General features: G+C 42.5%; 1 protein-coding gene across 1 annotated transcript in view; it reads right to left on the bottom strand.

The window, feature by feature from the left end:
- Window positions 1–5,728: 5,728 nt before the first annotated feature.
- LOC148511883 (cytohesin-1) overlaps window positions 5,729–19,144 on the bottom strand; it is a 39,433-nt gene continuing 26,017 nt past the window's right edge. Inside the window, exons 10-13 of the mRNA XM_088482661.1 lie at window positions 16,358–16,436; window positions 9,765–9,836; window positions 8,140–8,294; window positions 5,729–7,024 (exon numbers count right to left, since the gene is read on the bottom strand). Of these exons, the coding sequence (XP_088338787.1) occupies window positions 6,946–7,024; window positions 8,140–8,294; window positions 9,765–9,836; window positions 16,358–16,436 (385 nt within the window). The 3' untranslated portion in view covers window positions 5,729–6,945. The remainder of the gene's footprint in view (window positions 7,025–8,139; window positions 8,295–9,764; window positions 9,837–16,357; window positions 16,437–19,144) is intronic.

The raw sequence follows: 19,144 nt of genomic DNA on the forward strand, positions 1-19,144 counted from the left end.
TTGGGAGGGTGTATATCACTGGACAGATGGGATGATCCACTTTCAGATATACAGCTATCTCCTCAGTAAGCCATCCGCATCCCAAGGCCCTCTCAATAATTACATCAATGATACCTTTTATCCTGGGCATCGGGTTGCTGTCACATCTTAAGTAAGTATTGTGATCTGATAATTGACGTTTGATCTCACGATCATAGTCAATGAAGTTCTACAGAACAACCTGCCGCACCCTTATCTGCTGGGCGTATAACTATCGAGCGGTTGTTCTGCAGTGACCTCAAAGCTTGTCTCATCTCTGGTGATAGATTACCAGCTGTCTTATTAGGTACAAGTGAATGAGTATCTTGGGAAGTCATTCTTAAAAAAGTATGTATGCTAGAATTTGATGACTGGGGATCAAACATACTAGGCTTCCGCAATTTCGAGGCAGTAGCCTCATTCAATGTCTGTTTGTGTCCCATTGTACCAAAGTGCTCCCTCAGTCTCAATTTTCTTCCAAATTTGAATTGGTCTACAGCTAAATGAAATGCATCATGTCTAGAGGTCGGCACAAATGACATCCCCAAAGACAATAAAGCAGACTCATGAATGGATAGTTGATGGTCTGACAAATTAAATATTAAATTCAACTCCTCCTGCGTCTGCGTCTTCTCCCTGTGCCCCCCTCGCCTCGGGTGAGGCCTATATGACCTCCTTGAATGGTACCGGGCCGCACTCCTGGGGCCTTTACTAAAAAACCACTTGGTGGGAGGGAGGTAGAGGCATCAGAGTCAGATGCGGAGTGTGATGATGCAGATTCCAACTGCCCAGTGCGATCACTCCAGTTTGATCTAAAGAATCTTTGGCGCCGTCCTTTGGATGGTTCACCCATCAACCAACGATATACCTGGTGTGTCAGATAATCATTATTGACAGTCTGCAATGTTTTCCTTTTAAATGAAATTAATTAATCTTTAAAGGATTCTATTTGTGTTTGTAACTTGTCACACCAGTTCTCCGCTCGATCTGATCTTAGGGCAAGGAGGCTAATTTTCTCCAGGTCACTGATCTCTTTCCTCAAATTGACTAGTTCCAATCCGACCTCCTCAATCACTAATAAGATCAGATCGAGCGAGCACTTGTTTAACACACCGCACCATTTACCACAAAAGGATGCACTAGTACGACCAATAGTTGGCACATTAGAAATTCGAAAACCTCGCGGTATTCGTTTAGACCTATGATAGTCTGATAAAAATTGACCATGTAATGTTAATTCTATTTCTCTCCATTTCAACCTAAACAATCTATGATAAACATCAATAGGTTTCTCAGCTGGTAAGTTTCCAAATTCTAAATGATCAAAGTATATTTTCTCTGCATCATCATCGGTGAGTGATACTAGACCATACTCAGCAGTTTGTAATAGGCCTTCATCAAAAGCAATCTGCGACATCTGAAACATTTAGAGCACTGAAGGAATGCAAACCAAATATCCTCAAAAAAAATTGTTTATAAACAACAAATCACAAACAAATAAATGAATAAATAAATCAAAAAATAAAAGAAAAAATTAAAAATGAAAAAAATTATAAACGAAGAGGATACCGAGGAGACAGATCAATACACTCCCAAAACCAAGGAAAAGACACAGAAAAAAGGAATCACTGTAGGATATATTGCACCAAAAATCATAATGTTATGGGTGTCAGGCCAAAGAACAGACTTCCATGCAGGAGATGTTCCCCAAAATATATTTGTAAGGCACGGCCGCACTCGCATCACCAGTATTGCTTAAAAATGTCCCGGGGTGTCACCCATGGCTTCCACATGGGGAATCCAAAAATATAAAAAAAAATGAGGGGCACTCACCAGTATTGCACATAAAAAGCAGAATTTATTTCTCACATAATCCATAGGCGAATAGTACTCCTCAACGTTTCGGTCCCATCCAGACCATTTTCAAGAGACACATCAGTGCAGCTTACACAGCAGTATCCACCAAATCCTTATGGATCCCAAGTTAAACTGTGCATCTCCTACTAGCAGGGGCGTATCTTCCTATTGGCCTGGATGGCCCTTGCCAGGGGCGATGGCGAGGCGCTGTTTCAGCCTGACATGACTAGCACATGATCTCCTGTCTTCTCTGCTCTTAGCAGTGTCCCACAGTCAGCTGCAGCAAATATCCCTGGTTTCCTTCTGTTTCCTCCAGCTGCTTACCAGTGTTGATTGATTGTTACTATGTATTAGCCTTCTTATATGTCCCTTTATATCAGAAACATTTAAAATTAGGGAGAGTAAATTTTTTTTATTTTTATCCCTAATATATGTCATCCCCCACAATACCCAACACATACCAATCACCACTCACTATTCCAATATGTCAACTGTGCAGGAAAAGAGTGCAAGCACCACATCAATCACAAGGCTCTATTTGCAAGGTAATTTGCATATATGCAAATTATCTTGCCCACAATGCATCTTGTTTGTTATTGATGCCCTCTTTTCCTGTGTTGTTGACATATAGAAATTTATAAACAGTGCTTTGCATGTAGTAAGTGTTATAACTGAAAAAAAAATAAAAAAAAAATAATATAAATATTTTGTCTCCCTATTTCTACAGGCATGTAAATTGAACTACCCCCAGTGTAAGTGTAATTAATGTGTGTTTTCCTCATTTTGGGTGACTGGCTATGATCTTTTTAGGTGGTGGTTAACCCCGTGTTGGGAATAAGACATGATCCATGTGGACTGTCTTCATTGTTATGTGGGAAAATATAAAAGATCTATCATCCCAGTAAATTAAAGGTGGAGTGTAAGTATCAGTTGTTAAAAAGCGTAATGCAGTATAAATAGCCCAATTCAAATATATGTAAATTATGTTACCCATAATGCATTTTGTTTGTTTTTGATTCAATGTTTTTAAGCTTTTCCTGTGTTTTTTTGCATAAATAAATTTATATATAGTGGTTTGCAATGGAGTAAGTTCTATAAAAGATATATATATATTACAAAGAGAAATAAAAATTATACTCTCCCTATTTCTTCACATGTGTAAATTAAACTACCCCCAGTGTGTGTTATTTTTTTATTTTTTTTTAGTAGAAGCAGTCATTGGAGGGGGGCGCCAGTCCCTTAGTTTGCCAGGGGCGCTCGGACCCCTAGATACACCCCTGCCTATTAGGTCCCTAAATACCCCCATCAATCAGCCATATCACATACACATGTGTCCCACACACCAGACACAGGTAACGCTAACAAGCGACGCTTACCCGTGCTATCCACACATGTATAGAGCGGCATCCATGTACCAGCACTTCTTGTGTATGAACCGCATGTCAGAATCAACGTGGGTATAGTGACGCTGGCTCCACCACGTGGACCGCACGCGTCACTTTCGCCGGCACAGCGCGTGTATTAGAAATCAGCAGCATACAACTGCCCAAAGCCTCCAGCGTCGATGGCCACGCCTACTGGGCGCACCAAAGGCTGTCCAAATACAGTTACACCCATACTCATTGCCATGGCAACCCGTAATTATGGACTTAAGCATGTAAGCACATGTAAATACAATAAGTCAACACATACAACATATATCTTAAAGGGCACTCCACTACAAAGCAGCCCACAGATATACCAAACGATGAAAGTGCATGGAGCCATACTGCGCTCATTAGTGGGGGCATTCAGAGACCCATAGCATAGGAGCAAACCTGTTATAAACCCTCACAAATACAAAATTATTACCATACATAAATATATACATACATTAAATTACATATACTACCCGAGACAAAAATGTATATAAACAAAATGATAATAATATTAACAATAACAACATACTCAAAATAAATTAAACTCAAAATAAAATGGGAGTGTATTGATCAAAAATCATATAGTAAAAAATAAGCCAAATACCACCAATGTATTCCAATGACAGCACTGCGCAAGAAAACTAGCGCAAAAAAATATTCAATGGATTACCCTAATTGAGACCATTTGGTGATACAGTACCAAGACGAAAAATCCATCTTGCTTCGAGCTTTTTTAGTATAAGGGCACGGTCCCCACCCCGTTTTAGAGGTGGTACCCAATCAATAATGCGACATCTTAAGGAGGTGAGCTGATGCCCCAACAATAAAAACGGTATAAGCTTCATTGTCAACTGGATCATGTGGTCTATTTATTGACGTGTCCTTGTGGACTGTCCTACGTGGGCATGACTACTTGCACATTTCGAGAGAGAATGGCCAATCATCGGACATCAATACGACAGGCCCTCTCAAATGGGTCTACAGATAAGCCAGTGGCCCATCATTTTTTATTGTTGGGGCATCAGCTCACCTCCTTAAGATGTCGCATTATTGATTGGGTACCACCTCTAAAACGGGGTGGGGACCGTGCCCTTATACTAAAAAAGCTCGAAGCAAGATGGATTTTTCGTCTTGGTACTGTATCACCAAATGGTCTCAATGAGGGTAATCCATTGAATATTTTTTTGCGCTAGTTTTCTTGCGCAGTGCTGTCGTTGGAATACATTGGTGGTATTTGGCTTATTTTTTACTATATGATTTTTGATCAATACACTCCCATTTTATTTTGAGTTTAGTTTATTTTGTTTATTTTGAGTATGTTGTTATTGTTAATATTATTATCATTTTGTTTATATACATTTTTGTCTCGGGTAGTATATGTAATTTAATGTATGTATATATTTATGTATGGTAATAATTTTGTATTTGTGAGGGTTTATAACAGGTTTGCTCCTATGGTATGAGTCTCTGAATGCCCCCACTAATGAGCGCAGTATGGCTCCATGCACTTTCATCGTTTGGTATATCTGTGGGCTGCTTTGTAGTGGAGTGCCCTTTAAGATATATGTTGACGTATTGTATTTACATGTGCTTACATGCTTAAGTCCATAATTACGGGTTGCCATGGCAATGAGTATGGGTGTAACTGTATTTGGACAGCCTTTGGTGCGCCCAGTAGGCGTGGCCATCGACGCTGGAGGCTTTGGGCAGTTGTATGCTGCTGATTTCTAATACACGCGCTGTGCCGGCGGAAGTGACGCGTGCGGTCCACGTGGTGGAGCCCGCGTCACTATACCCACGTTGATTCTGACATGCGGTTCATACACAGGAAGTGCTGGTACATGGATGCCGCTCTATACATGTGTGGATAGCACGGGTAAGCGTCGCTTGTTAGCGTTACCTGTGTCTGGTGTGTGGGACACGTGTATGTGATTTGGCTGATTGATGGGGGTATTTAGGGACCTAGTAGGAGATGCACAGTTTAACTTGGGATCCATAAGGATTTGGTGGATACTGCTGTGTAAGCTGCACTGATGTGTCTCTTGATAATGGTCTGGATGGGACCGAAACGTTGAGGAGTACTATTCGCCTATGGATTATGTGAGAAATAAATTCTGCTTTTTATGTGCAATACTGGTGAGTGCCCCTCATTTATTTATATATATATATATATATATATATATATATATATATATATATAGAATGAGAGAGCGAATTTAGGACATGTTTAAAGGAGGAGGGGACAGGGACAGTGGAGAGAGATAGGTTAAAGAGGTGAGAGATGTGGCAGTAGAATACCAATTACCTGGTAAGAAGTTCCTTTCCAGAGATGATATACTTAAAGTTTGGCCATAATATTGCCTAGTAAATGGCAAATGGATATTTGAAAAAATAAAATATTACAATTTTTCCATACATTAAAACAGACACCTGAATTATTTATGGACAGTTTAATCTGTGTTCATTTACAAAAACAGAAGCAGCAATTAGTTTATAGCTATAAATTATGACTGAAGTTTACATGCATCTTAACAGATTTCTTCCACACAATCAACAGTTTCTCACTACATACGGACATGGGAGCTGTAGGGCAGTGGCGAATAAAAGTGAACTAAGCTTCCATATAGTCCATGCGGCCACACCAGCCTAGGCTGGGCTGTTACAGAATTTGGCGTACAGCTTGGGGATGGCAAGAAGTTGAAACCAGCTCTGGAGTTTGAAATTTCCTCTTGTTTGCCCTGAATACTGACATGCTAAACAAATACATCTGGCCCATTAACAAAGTCATAGTTTTAAACAGAGTAACCTTATAATTTTGTTTATAAACTCTGATAAAACTGAAATACAATAATAGGACATTGCACAGGACAACATGCACCCCCACCAAAAAACTTAAACAATTTACAAACACTGAAATAGTACCAGCTATAAAATGAAAAATACTTAGAAAAATAAATATGGAGGAAGGAGACAAACACACATAGTGGCAATATCTCAGGACACTTGACTTTTTGGAACTGATTTATAAAGTACCTATTCCAGGGTTGACAATAGACGTATCCTATATAACTTGTCACAGTTACTAGAAAGATTTCATAATTGCAACAAAACACAACCAATGTATATGCAAACTAGATAGAGAGACGGCAAAGTAGGCTAGCTATTCTGCCCATAAACACATGCCTACGTTACCCTATTTTGATATAAATGCAACAAAATGTTCTGCTTTAACCACTTAACTATTTTTTCAGCAAAGCCGACCAGAAATTGCCGGCCCCCGGGGAGTCGGAAGAGATCCGCTCTGCACATGCGTACAACAAATTTCCTCTTCAAACACAGCGGGGCGGTGCATTCGCACCTTGTCAGATGAAGCACAGCTGGCTGCGTTTGCATCCCATCTAACCACGTTAGTTAACTGGTTAATTAGATTTAGCAAGGGTTGGGCAGAACCCAGGTAGTCTGCCCAACCCTTGCTAAAACTAATAAAAGCAGAACATGTAGAACTTTGTATTTAGTACCAGTTATTACTATCATAGCGTTATGAGAAAATTGTAAATTACTCGAAAGATGAAACATTTAAATATCTAAATTCGCTGGTTAAAGTACACTTTCCAATCCCAAATGTTTGAGATCAAGTTCACTGCAAAATAATCTAATGTCTTCTTGTTGAGGAAACCTTCTTCTTTCGGGCAGCCAGCATTTCATAGAATGGGTCCCTGCTAATGGCAGCTCTGGATTGAGACAAACAGAGAAAGCCAAATTATTATTACATTACATTTTTAATGAGGCTCTAAGGGCCCTTACTCACTGGCATTTAAATGCAGCATCTATCTTGATATTTTATTACAAAATCAACAAATTTAACCACATGTGAAAATAAAATCCATTCTATTTATGTCTAAACCATTTGCCTTCACACTTGAGTCAGCGTGAGCTTGCATTTAAGCTTTTTTTTTGTACATTCATCATAGTTGATATTGCTGAGAGTTGGTCTTGTTGGCATTAGTGCACCAAGTTATTAAGCCAGTCACCTCCAGCCACTAAACTACAGAAGTTTTCAAAAGCCAGAAATGGGAGAGAAAGCACATGCTTGTCTAAGTTCAAGCATGTGCACTTACATGGGGAGAATTCCGTTAGTTGTGGGCTTTACCATGCGCTCCAGCTCCAAGTTAAAGTGCCCAGAGATATTCAAATAGCAGTCCGCAGTAAGCCCGCAACTAGCCCCGAGGCAGCACTTAATGTGAATTTCTGCTTGTATCTCCTGTGTTAAGTGTTTATAGGTTTATTTTGCACGAAGGTTGCACTTGCACTAGGTTTTGTTTATGCAAGTGTAACACCGTACAATAGACATCACAGAAAAAAGTGGAGACAAGTAGGGTTAACTGTACTCCATCACTTTCTGTCTTATTAATATTTTTATACCCTGTAGCAAAGACTAAAGCTGGGTAGACACTGGAGCGATAGGCAATCTGTCTGATGTTCAAGACGATTTGCCTTCACCTTGGACAGTGCATGATTGCCGGTACCCATTACCCGATTTAATGAACGACGAAATGATTACTCGGTCCGTCCTTCATTAATATGTATGGCATTGCATGCGATATCTTGTGATTGGTCATACAGCACGGCCAATCACACAATATCGCATGTGACCATGGGAGCATACACTATGCCCAATTTGTTGTTCCGATTTGGCAAAATCGGGCCGATATCGTTCCAGTGTGTACACGGCTTAACCGAGTTTCAGGAAGATTTGTGGTAGTACAAGACTCAATAGTCCACATCCCCTGCAGTAATTATTGTATTGTTTTCAAACCTATTTCTCTTAGTAGAGGCAGCCACTTACTTTATGCTTTTCATCCACTCATCCTTCTCTTCTTGTGTAGGCGCCGAGATCCGGTAGACTGTGTGATTCCCCTCCACCACTCTTCCATCTGCCTCTGTCTTGCATGCTTTGATTACTTGGTCCTTGTTATCTGGTATAAACAGCTCAAAACAGTTCTACAAAGAGAAAAGAGTAGGAATGAGGAAATAAAGAGAAAAAGGAGGATTATGTAGCAGAGAGTGAGAAATACAATGGCGTAGAGCAGGAAAGTAAGAGAGGAGTTAGAATATATTAGTGTCCTCTCTAAGTATTGTCACAGTTACCATGTGGTCGGTGTATATGTCAGCAAGTCAGAGGCAGAGTGTACCTCCTCTATATCTGCACCTTTTCCCTAGTTTAGGTGAGCATATTGCTAAATATTTCTGCTATAGTTCTAATAGAAGTTTTTTTCTTTCCGTATCCAATTAGATTGTTTTTAGTTTAGAGACTGTTCTCTGTTTCTTCATGTTGGTTAAGGCCTAACTGACTAAAAAGTAGATACAATAGGAAACAGAAAATACTAAATTAAAAGTGACATTCTGTATCTTTGACTCAATCTGCTTCTCCTCTCACATTTCATGGTTGAGTAGACAGCAAAAATAGTAATTTAGGGGCCACTGTCCTAATACTTACAGAGGACATCACATGTTTTGAGAAAGGTGAGAGGGAAATGAGACAACTAAAAGAAATAAACTAGTCTCTTTTACAAGTGTTTATTTTTGTATGTATGCCACCAAGCAGACGAGTAAGTAGGGACTATTGAACCCTTCATAAATGTTATAATCCAGTGGAGGGCAACATAATATTTGTCACTGAAAAATATTGGATGCTGGAGGCCCCAATGACCATGGTGACACAGAATCACCAGGACATAACCTACATAATACATAACCAGGAACTTCATGTATGAATCGCTGCTCATGCTCATTACTGGATGAGGAAAATGAAGAGTACATTACTACTTTGGCTGTGGGGTTACACAATGTTCACAAGGGAAAGCTTCGACAGAAAAATGACTTGTATTGAATAAGTTCACAAGTGAGCTGCTTGGAAACGATAGGTTTAGATCACACTGTCATAGGGATTAATGGACCTGATTCAGAGTTGTACACTACGTCAATGTTTTTCCAATGGAGCGATAATCAGCAATCTGTGCATGTGTCGGGGTACATTACCGTAGTCGATTGCAGCGACTATTTCCTCACAGTGTGATTACCAGTCAGGGAGTGTTTGGGGGAGGTAACTGGGAGTGGCGGCAAAGAATGCAGGAAGGTCGTGACAGTTTTGAGATCTGCGATCCCGTACACAAGAAATAAGGCTCTGGTGTCTCATTTCCCATGGCCATTCTGCAGGACCATAGGCTTAGTCTGGACTGCAACAATCTAATGATCTGCGACTGATGCTGCGTCTTTGTGCGCAGGTGCTTGGCTTTGCAAAGACGCAGGTGGGCGTCGCAGTACATCTCCCGGGAGCTACGACATTTGCATATTTTCTCATCGCTTCTTCATACACATTAGCAGCAGCGGCTGCATCACCGTAGAACACTGAATCAGGCCCTATGATCCCTACTCCCTGGTCGCCTTAAGCATAGTCCCTTAGACACTCACAGGCTTTTTGGAATCTTCAACCTCCCGGAGGCTCAGGTTTTCTAGAGGTATTATCCCACGTGGCTCCTTATCCTGCAAGAGAATAAGCTACGTCAATAAAATTGCAGATGAAGAAAAATCTGTTTCTAGCCATTATTGCACCATTATGAAGTGGTGTATTAAACCCACAATGGACATTATTATTTCATTATCCTTTAAAATAAAGTCAAAATCTCATATGCACTTTTGAGTTTACATTTGTTTAAACACACCCCAAAATCTAATGAGACACTCCAAAATGTTTGTGTCTCATGTCCTGGGGCTGACAAGTGCCTTGTATCTAGGAATCAGAGGAATTCCCAACCTTCCTCAACATCATCAATAAAAAGTCATATTTGGCACATTGCATCCATGGAGAAAAACACATACTTCATATTTTGTGTCCCTTGCTATAAGAGAAACATAGGCACAACTCAGGGTTCAGAGAATAAAAAGTGTCAAGAAAGGATCTATATAATAATGAACTAAGGTCTGTCCAGTCTTCAACATTCCACCCAATGGCTCCCACTGCAGCGATGGTACAGACCTGCTGGAGAAGATGGAGGAACACTCTGCACTGGAAATGGGCCGTGGTAGGTACACAGCGAGGAGGGGATGGGAAGGGGGATGGAGAAGCAGAGTGAGGTAACCTGGCATATGCTGGGTCCCTTTATTACTTATAATGACAGATTGTACATATTTAATCAGCTATTTATATAGTGATTTGTCTGTCACGGTTAGGATAGTTAGCTAGAAACATCCCTTCAAAGGAAGTGATGAAAAATTCAGTGGATAATTTAGAAATGGATTGGTGACCTTTATTATTGGAAACAGTAAATGGCTTGATTGATACAGCTAATCAGATTGTCATTTAAGAAAGGATATATTGGCAGCTCGGAGAGGTGAAGGAGGATGAGGGGAGAGAGGTATTACGCATTCCTCTAGATAAGGGGTGGGGAACCTTTTATCTGCAGAGGGCCATTTTGATATATATATATAACATTGGCCCTCATTCAGAGCCGTACGCTCTGAGCAGAGCGCACGCTCTGAATGAGGGCCGCCCTCCATAAAAATGGAGCGTCCTCCTGGACGCTCGTATAGCTGTGGGTCACCACCCACAGCCTATACGAGCGTGCAGTTTGATGGCCGCGATGGTCGTGACCATCGCAACCATCGAAACTGCGAGCCGGAGCCTGCGGTTGAGGTTTTCAACCGCAAGCCCCGGAGTGATTTTGGCTCTATCAGAGCCAAAATCACTCCTACTGACATCACTAGTGATGTCAGTGGGCCGGCTTCTGACGGGAGGCGTTCCCGCGGGAACGCCCCCGTCAGGGAGGCATGCCCACCAAAGGGGGCGTGCTGTCAATCAACATCGACAGCACGGCCCCTTTGATCAGACACAACGAGCGAAGGAAAGTCCTTCGCTCGTCGCGTCTGGCGCATGCGCACGACGGAGCTCCCGCCGTCGTGCGCATGCGCAGAGCACAACATCGACCCACTTGCGAGCGGACAGCCTCTTGCGAGTGGGTCTGAATCAGGCCCATTATTCGTGGGCCTGATGCAGGCCACGCCCCTTTGTGTGATGTCACACTGGGGCAGTGCCACAATAGCTGGTGATTGAGCATCCTGAGGATGCTCTGGGGAGCTGTAAAGGCAGTGGGGTGAACATCTGAAGCGTCCTGAGGTTGCTCCAATTGGCACTGCTGCATACATTCTGGCTGCAGTGTGCAATTCTAGGCGCCCTGCTGGCCAGATGAGGCTAGCAGAAAAAAAAAGCTCAGAGGGCCTGACCAAATTATTCAGAGGGCCTTATATGGCCCCCGGGTCTGAGGTTCCCCATCCCTGCACTAGATCAACATAGTTAGTAAAGAGTGGACTTGTTATTGTTTTTGTATTCCTCCATTACGATGTAATGTAAGAATGCAATATATTTTTTAATAATCCTTTTCCTATAAGTGCAGTGGATACAAAATACATCAATGATGATATGGTAAGAAATGTTCTGATGGTGGGTTTATGCGTGCAGGCCTGCATATAATAGACACTAGCCTCACCATTATTCTATCAGTGTATATGTCTGGGAAACCGTGAATGCTCCACACAGCAGCAGCCACCAGTCAGGGGCGGATTGGCAGGTGTTTTTGGCGGGAAGAATCCCGGTGGGCCGAATGGTTGCGGGGCCGCTTTCCTGTGAGGCCCCGCTCCCCTTATTTACATCACCCGCCGGCCGCCGAGCTTTCACAGGCACCCGGCTGGCTGTCAACTTTGTCTGGCCCCTGCCTTAGCTTAGCCTCTCTCTCGCGCGAGAAGAGAGGCTAGCGGCACCCTATTTAAACCCACCCAACATACTGTCGACGTCACACGCCGAGGAAGATCCAAGAGAGGAAGAAGGTGGCATGAACCCGCGACCAGCGGCGGGACATCAAGGGAGGGAGCCGGTAAGCTGCAGCGGAGGTGGGGGGGCCGCGCAGGCAATCTGTTAGCCTGATCATCTCCTCTCCACTCTTCCCTCCCCAGGCTGTGAAGTGTCAAGCTTAATTTCACAGCCTAGGGAGAGAGTGCAGAGCGGAGAGGAGACAATCTTTGTAGCTGCAGCAGGGGCGGGCAATGGGGCTGCGGGTGACAGCGGCGTCAGCACCGGTGGATCCAAAGGGGGGGAGGGCGATAAGGGCGATCACCCCCCGGCCCCCGTACACACAGGCCCAATTTCCAAAAGTCCTGTCCAATTATTGTGTGCTGCTGCCTGTCAGCTGCTACCTGGGGGCACTGTATAAAGGGGGCTGCTACCTGGGGGCACTGTATAAAGGGGGCTGCTATCTGGGGACACTGTATAAGGGGCTGCTACTTGGGGACACTGTATAAGGGGGCTGCTACTTGGGGACACTGTATAAGGGGGCTGCTACTTGGGGACACTGTATAAGTGGGCTGCTACTTGGGGACACTGTGTAAGGGGGCTGCTACCTGGGAGGGCAGGGGCTAGGATCATGTTATTCCCCTACTCTGCACGTGTGACGTCAGCACTGAGCGCGCTTAAGAAGAGAGGCTGTCAGTGAGGAGTCTTCAACCACCATTAGGAGGAAGAGAAGATTCAGGTAAGTGAGGAAAACACACAGGGAGGAATGGGCTGAGATTATGGAGATCCACAGATGGCGAGCTGACACTATAGACTAGAGACACACAGAGGGGAGGGCTGACGCTATAGACTAGAGACACACAGAGGGGGGGGGCTGACACTGTATACTAGAGACACACAGGGGGGATGGGCTGGAGACACCAAGGCGATTGTGCAGGAGACACACAGAGGACAATAGGACTGCTGGTATTATTAGAAGAAAAGACTGGGGGACGGACAGTAGTCTTCAGTAAGACAACAATTCAAATGAAACCATATCACTGATGCAAATGGTACCAAATTAACAAATATATTTTATTAATATTAATTTGTTTGATAAGGGAAACTCACATTTGTCCTGCCCAAAAACTTCTGTTACTATGGGGCCTAGTCATTATGTTAATTATCAGGGTCCGAACGGACCCGGATAATTAACATTCCATCTCGCTGCGAGCGCCAGAGCAATTCATCATTGCTCCGGCACAGAGACAGCTGATCCAAAAATCAGCTGTCTCCCCGAAGTGTTTCACTGCTCCTTTCGGAGCAGTGAGACAAGTGCACATGAGTGACCTACATGTCACGCATGCGCACAAGAGCCCTGACGTCCGACAAAAGGAGCCGGACAGGGGGGGAGGGATCCAAAAGGATCCCTCTTCACAACCCGGACCTGTTTCCCTGCAGTCAAGCTCCGAAATTATTGCATTTTCGGAGCTTGATAAATTCTGTCGCCATACTATTGTATGGGGTCAGCGGGCCATTCCGCAAGAGGATGGCCTGATATCTCCTGCTGTACCTTCTTGATGAATGGCCTGATAACTTAATTTCTACAATTGCAGGTGAACATGTTAATTTTCACTTGCTTTTGTAGAAATTAAGTGATGATGAATAGGCCCTTAAGTATTATCTAGTTGAACTACTGTTGCATGATGGTGACATTGGTTTTATTGCTACGCAAACAGGTGGTTTCCAGACCATGTGATCTCATGCATGAATAGTGACTACCGACTTAAGGTTCACCATTGCAGAGAAATCATATAGGTAAGAAAATGCTCATTCACCTGCTGTGTTTATTCACTTGAAAGAGGGGCTGTGGGCATGCACATCAGCTCCTCGCGCAGTGAATATGCCCCCAGTATGACGAAAATGGCATGGCATATCATGTGAGGCCACACCCCTTTCCATGAGGCCACACCCCTTTCTGTGAGGCCACACCCCTTTTGTTTTGTTTTTTTGTTTTTTTCTCGCGCGCACACGGGGCCTCTTTTTCAGATTTTTCCAGGGCCACTTTCAATTCCCAAACTGCCCCTGCCACCAGTGCTCCCTCCATCCTGTACTAGTCTCTCCTCATCCTCCTCCCCTGTAATGTCCGATAGGAAAGCAGAGTACATCTATCTGCAGTAGAGGAGGGGTGTGGTGCAGAGGAGCAATGTTTAGCACACACATACAGAAGACTGTCTTTACTAAAAAGATAAGGTGGATTTTAGACTGTTTAACTGCTGTTTGTAGTGAGTGTCACATTTTTTAGATAACTATATTTCTGTATTACTCTGTTACATTAATCAAATAAAAAAAGCATTTGGACCAGTGCCGTCTGGTTGGCACTTACACCTTCTAGCTGAGGCATAGGTTTAGGCATGCAGGAGTGTTAAACTAACGCAATATCCAGTCACTGTGGGAAGCACTATGCTAGAGAGCACATTGCACATGTGACTGACAAACACATTTGTTAAAGTTAAAGAACTGAATCCCTGCTGGACCCTAGGGTGATTTGTATTTATTGTCACAGTCATATCAAGTGTCTCACTGCAACTGCAAGGTCAACAATCTGTGTATAGAGAGTCCCAAAACTCACACACTTGCACACATTGAGGTTAATAAAGGCTATGTGATACATATCTGTGGGACTATATGAAGAGAGTATTGCTCCAGCTTGTGTATGTGCCACTGAGACTAATAGAAAGTGGCTAGTCTGTAGCTGCTGAAAGCTTGCTGTTCCGTGAAAGGGGTGGGGTACCAAAATATTGCTTAGCATAGAGCTGCTTTAGAATAAAAAAAAAGTACCACAACAACAATGGTTAGCATTTCTGCCTCACAGCATTGGGATCATGGGTTCAAGTCCAATCAGAGCATATAGTTTGTATATTCTCCACATGCTTGAGTGTGTTACCACCAGATGTCCCTGTTTCCTGTCACACTTCCAAAACATAGAGGGTAGTAAGTTAACTGGCTGCTAACAAAATAAAAAGGACCCTAATTTATGTGTATGTTTGTGTGGTAGAGCATTTAAATGTAAGCTTCAATGCAGGGACTAGGGTGCTTAATTAAATATTATCTATAGAAATAAACCATAATAAACAATTAATAGCAAAATGACTGCCTCACAGCACTGAGGTCTTGGGTCCGATTCCCACCAAGGTCTTGTCTGTGTGGAGTTTATATTTATGTGAGTTTCCTCCAGGTACTCTGGTTTCCTGCTATAATCCAGAATCATGTACTGGTAGGTCAATTTGGATTCTGAACCCCCCCCCCCCCCCAAAAAAAAATAAAAAAATTAACCCCACTGTATGTGTGTGTACTGTGGTATGGAAAATAGATTGTAAACTCCACTGTGGCGGGCAATGAAGTGCATGGGAAGCAGTCAGGATGTCAACAGTCAAAATGTGGACATCAGAATGTTTACATTTAACATGTCAACAAAGTTAGGCTTCGGTTAGGGTTAGTCTAAAAGTGGAGTGTCACCATAATGAACAGGTCGATATAATACATGTCATACCACACCTGAAGGAATGACTAAATATTCTCAGTAAAATGCTGCAGAATGTGTGTGCACTATAGAAATAGCTTAATCAATAATAATAATATTATTAAGTACATTGTGAAAATGGAGTGACACAATGCCGTGGGGGATGTTCCCAAAAAAATGCTACCCCTATCAGAGACCTGTACTTTGTGTTATTAAGTTTTATTTTAGGCTTAGTAGTCTGTGTTCAGTAGTGTACCTGGAATGCTATGCTAGAAAAAAAATCATTGGAATTAACAAACTGTGATTTAACTTGCTGTGACTTGTACTGTATCTATCTGCTTAAAATTTTGTACAGTTCCTGTAGCTGCCTACAGCGTATTTCCCAGTGCATGTACTGAGCTGAAAGAGTTGGGATGCCATTGTGAGACAGAAATATTTACAGTAGTGCTCAAAGAATTCTACATACACCAGTAGTGATTTTCTGGGTTACCCGGGGAAACGTACTACAATTCAGATACAGTTCTAATTTACTGTGGAAGCAATGTTGTTTGGTCCTTTTGTTGTCTCATTAGTCAGCCTCAAATTTGGCCTCTTATTATGTCAAGGAAAGAAATGCTTTTTTTTGTAGCATTTACAATAATTATCAGTACATCGAAGACACGGCAGCTATTGTATAGTGCAGGTACACATATATACACAGTCAGAAACGGGTCCTCTCACCGTTGTGTACTCAAAATAGTACAGACAATTGTCAGTCAGAATGAACCAACGTCTTTTCCATGTCTTAACGCGACCTCCTAAAAAGTGAAAAGAGGAGTAAACGGAGCAACTTTAGGGGAAAACAAAACACGGTTTACAGTAAGCATACTTACAAAAAGCAGCTTGGCATGATATGAGCGGCACTGGTTTCCTGATTAGCCACAAAGCAACACAAGCAGAAGCCAGCAGCACCCAAGCAATCCCAGAAGAATGTTGTCCAGAGAGAGAGAGATGAAAGGAATTCAGGATAGTATCTGCCATTTCCAGTCAGTGTTGGAAAGAGAAAGCAGAAGCTCAGTGCAGGTGAAAAGTGAAAGGAAGCGAGTCATAGTGTCAGTCTCTAGGAGAGTATGAGTGGTCTGAGGAAACAGAAAATGATCCATACAAAATACACTACTTGAATTTCATTCCCTACTGTGACCTACACTTGACAAAAATATACAGTTTCTCATCATGGAAAATGTACTAAAGTAATGTTAGTACTTAGCCATTTCTTTCAGTAAAGTTCCTCAGAGAAATAAGAACATTACCCATATGTCAAGGAATCGCAAAATTGCATACTGTTTGGCTCTTATAGTTACGTGGAACCCGTACCACCCACTGCCTGTGTTTTTTCTCTAAATGTCTTCTGCATTTATAAACTTTATACACTCTCACAATAGGTGATCTACAAATGTGCAAGAATGCGCCTGTCAGTGCATTTGCTATTTTGTGATGTCATGTGTATATTTTGGTGCACATACATTCACATTTGCAGGAAGCACATGAAGCATCTGCAAGGGGTGCAGCAAACTCAGGATGCTACGGGGATACCGTAAGAGCTGCAGGGTGCCTGTCTGGAGCGTCCAGAGGATGCTCTGAAGCAACTTTTGTGGCTACGGGGTGCTGTTCCAGGCACTCTGCTAGCCAGATGCAAGGGCCATGCATGAGCAGCAGTGCCGCCCACAGGGCACTGTGATCTGTGCAGCGACAACGCTCGCGCAACCCTAGTTATACTTAGCAATATATAATCAGTCTAGCAAAATAAATTCCGTAGAATAAAATGTTGTTTACAAGTAAATAATTCGTTTTTTCCATTTATTAGAAAAGAAAAATATGCAGATGTGATTGGATTATTACTGTGGTTCTCAACTGTGCGTCACCTGGGTACCCACTGGCAGCCCCGTTTTGCTTTATTTGTACCCCCCAACATTTGCAAAGCAATAACTTTGTAATGTAAAAATAGAATTGTAGAATTGCTATTAGATAAAATAAGCTTGAAAAAGTCCATAGAGGTGGACAAAACATTGCTTGCCCCAATAACCAGACTGTGATTATAGCTAACAGCACTGGAATAGTAAGCGACGGTGCTGTGGGTCCTTACACTAGAATACAGCCATGTACTACCAAGCTGCAGCTACAGGATGGATCACAGAGTAATGAACGTGAGAGCTCCCAGCATGCCCTGGAATGTGCCTCAGCACTTGGCACTGCTGGTGTCCCACGGAAGCTGGTGCTTGTTGAAACCTCCTACTGCTTTTGCCGTCGCTGGGGATACACAGCTCTGATCTGCACCAGCTTTCAACTAGAAAAAAGAAACCGATGTTCCCTCCAGCACACTGCAAAAAAAACCCAACACAACAAAAAGACTTGAATACTACATGATAATAGATATTCAGAGATCTTTGTTGCATATATATTACATGCAAATACTTGGTTAAGCACCGGACAACGTCAAGGCCTCTCTGTACCAGCGTCCCCAATGCTTCATGATAATAGCACCAGTTCTGGGAGTGCCTTGTAGTGCGCTGGCTGCACTCCGTACAGCAAGTGACTTCATATCGCTCACAGCCTGCTGACAACCAGGAGAGCATCCCCAGCACCCGGCACGGAGGTAATCCTACACTATGTATAACCTGATATTCGGGACATTCACCGTCCAGTTTTCCACCTTGTGAATATTTTTTTCGCCAATTAGGAATGTGAGCATTGAGCTTCATTTCACACAGTCCCGTATAGAACTATCTTTGTACAGTAACAGCTAATAACGATAACTGGCCCTTGCTTACTAACCAGGCTCACTGCAGGTGTCTCTTCCTAACATAGGAACATTCCTATAGCTTTGTATAATTGTGTTCTTTCGCGGCTTGTTTCATATGTATAAGCTCAGTCAAACGGATGTCCGGATCTGGGTATTTGTTCTTACACATACATAGGGGTACATTCAGTTAGGGCCACTCATTTAACAGGGGGGGGGGGGAAGAGAGAGTGGTATCCTCAGGGCTATTCAACTCCAGACCCTTTTTCACACGCGACCCTTTTTAACACCCGTTAAATTAACGTGTTAACAGATACAATTTGTGATAAGTTTACAAACCCATGTGTGAGCTGGATCTTAGCACCTGTTAATAGGCTATTTATTGGGGATTTCTTTCAGGGTATGAGCGGACCTGAAAAAAATCCCCGTTAAGGTCTTTGGGGCTAACTGAATAGCCGCGTAGGATCAATTAGCCCGAGGTAAATTACAGCGGCTAATTGAATTCCTCCCATAGTCTTTATAGAGATCTCAGTTTGTGGCTTATTAATGAATACTGTTTATATTAATTAGATAAAATGGAAAAATTGAGTTTGATTTTTTTTTTTCCTTTTAAGCTTTGTATGATAACAATTTTATACAGGTTTAATAAATATATATATCAAGGTTTAATCAGTACAGTAATATCTATAATTATTTATCTATTTTTGTGAGGTTGGCAATCACCTCTTCAT

The sequence above is a fragment of the Taudactylus pleione genome, unplaced genomic scaffold (assembly GCF_031769625.1).
Source record: "Taudactylus pleione unplaced genomic scaffold, aTauple2 ptg000290l, whole genome shotgun sequence".
Taxonomy (NCBI): Eukaryota; Metazoa; Chordata; class Amphibia; order Anura; family Myobatrachidae; genus Taudactylus; species Taudactylus pleione.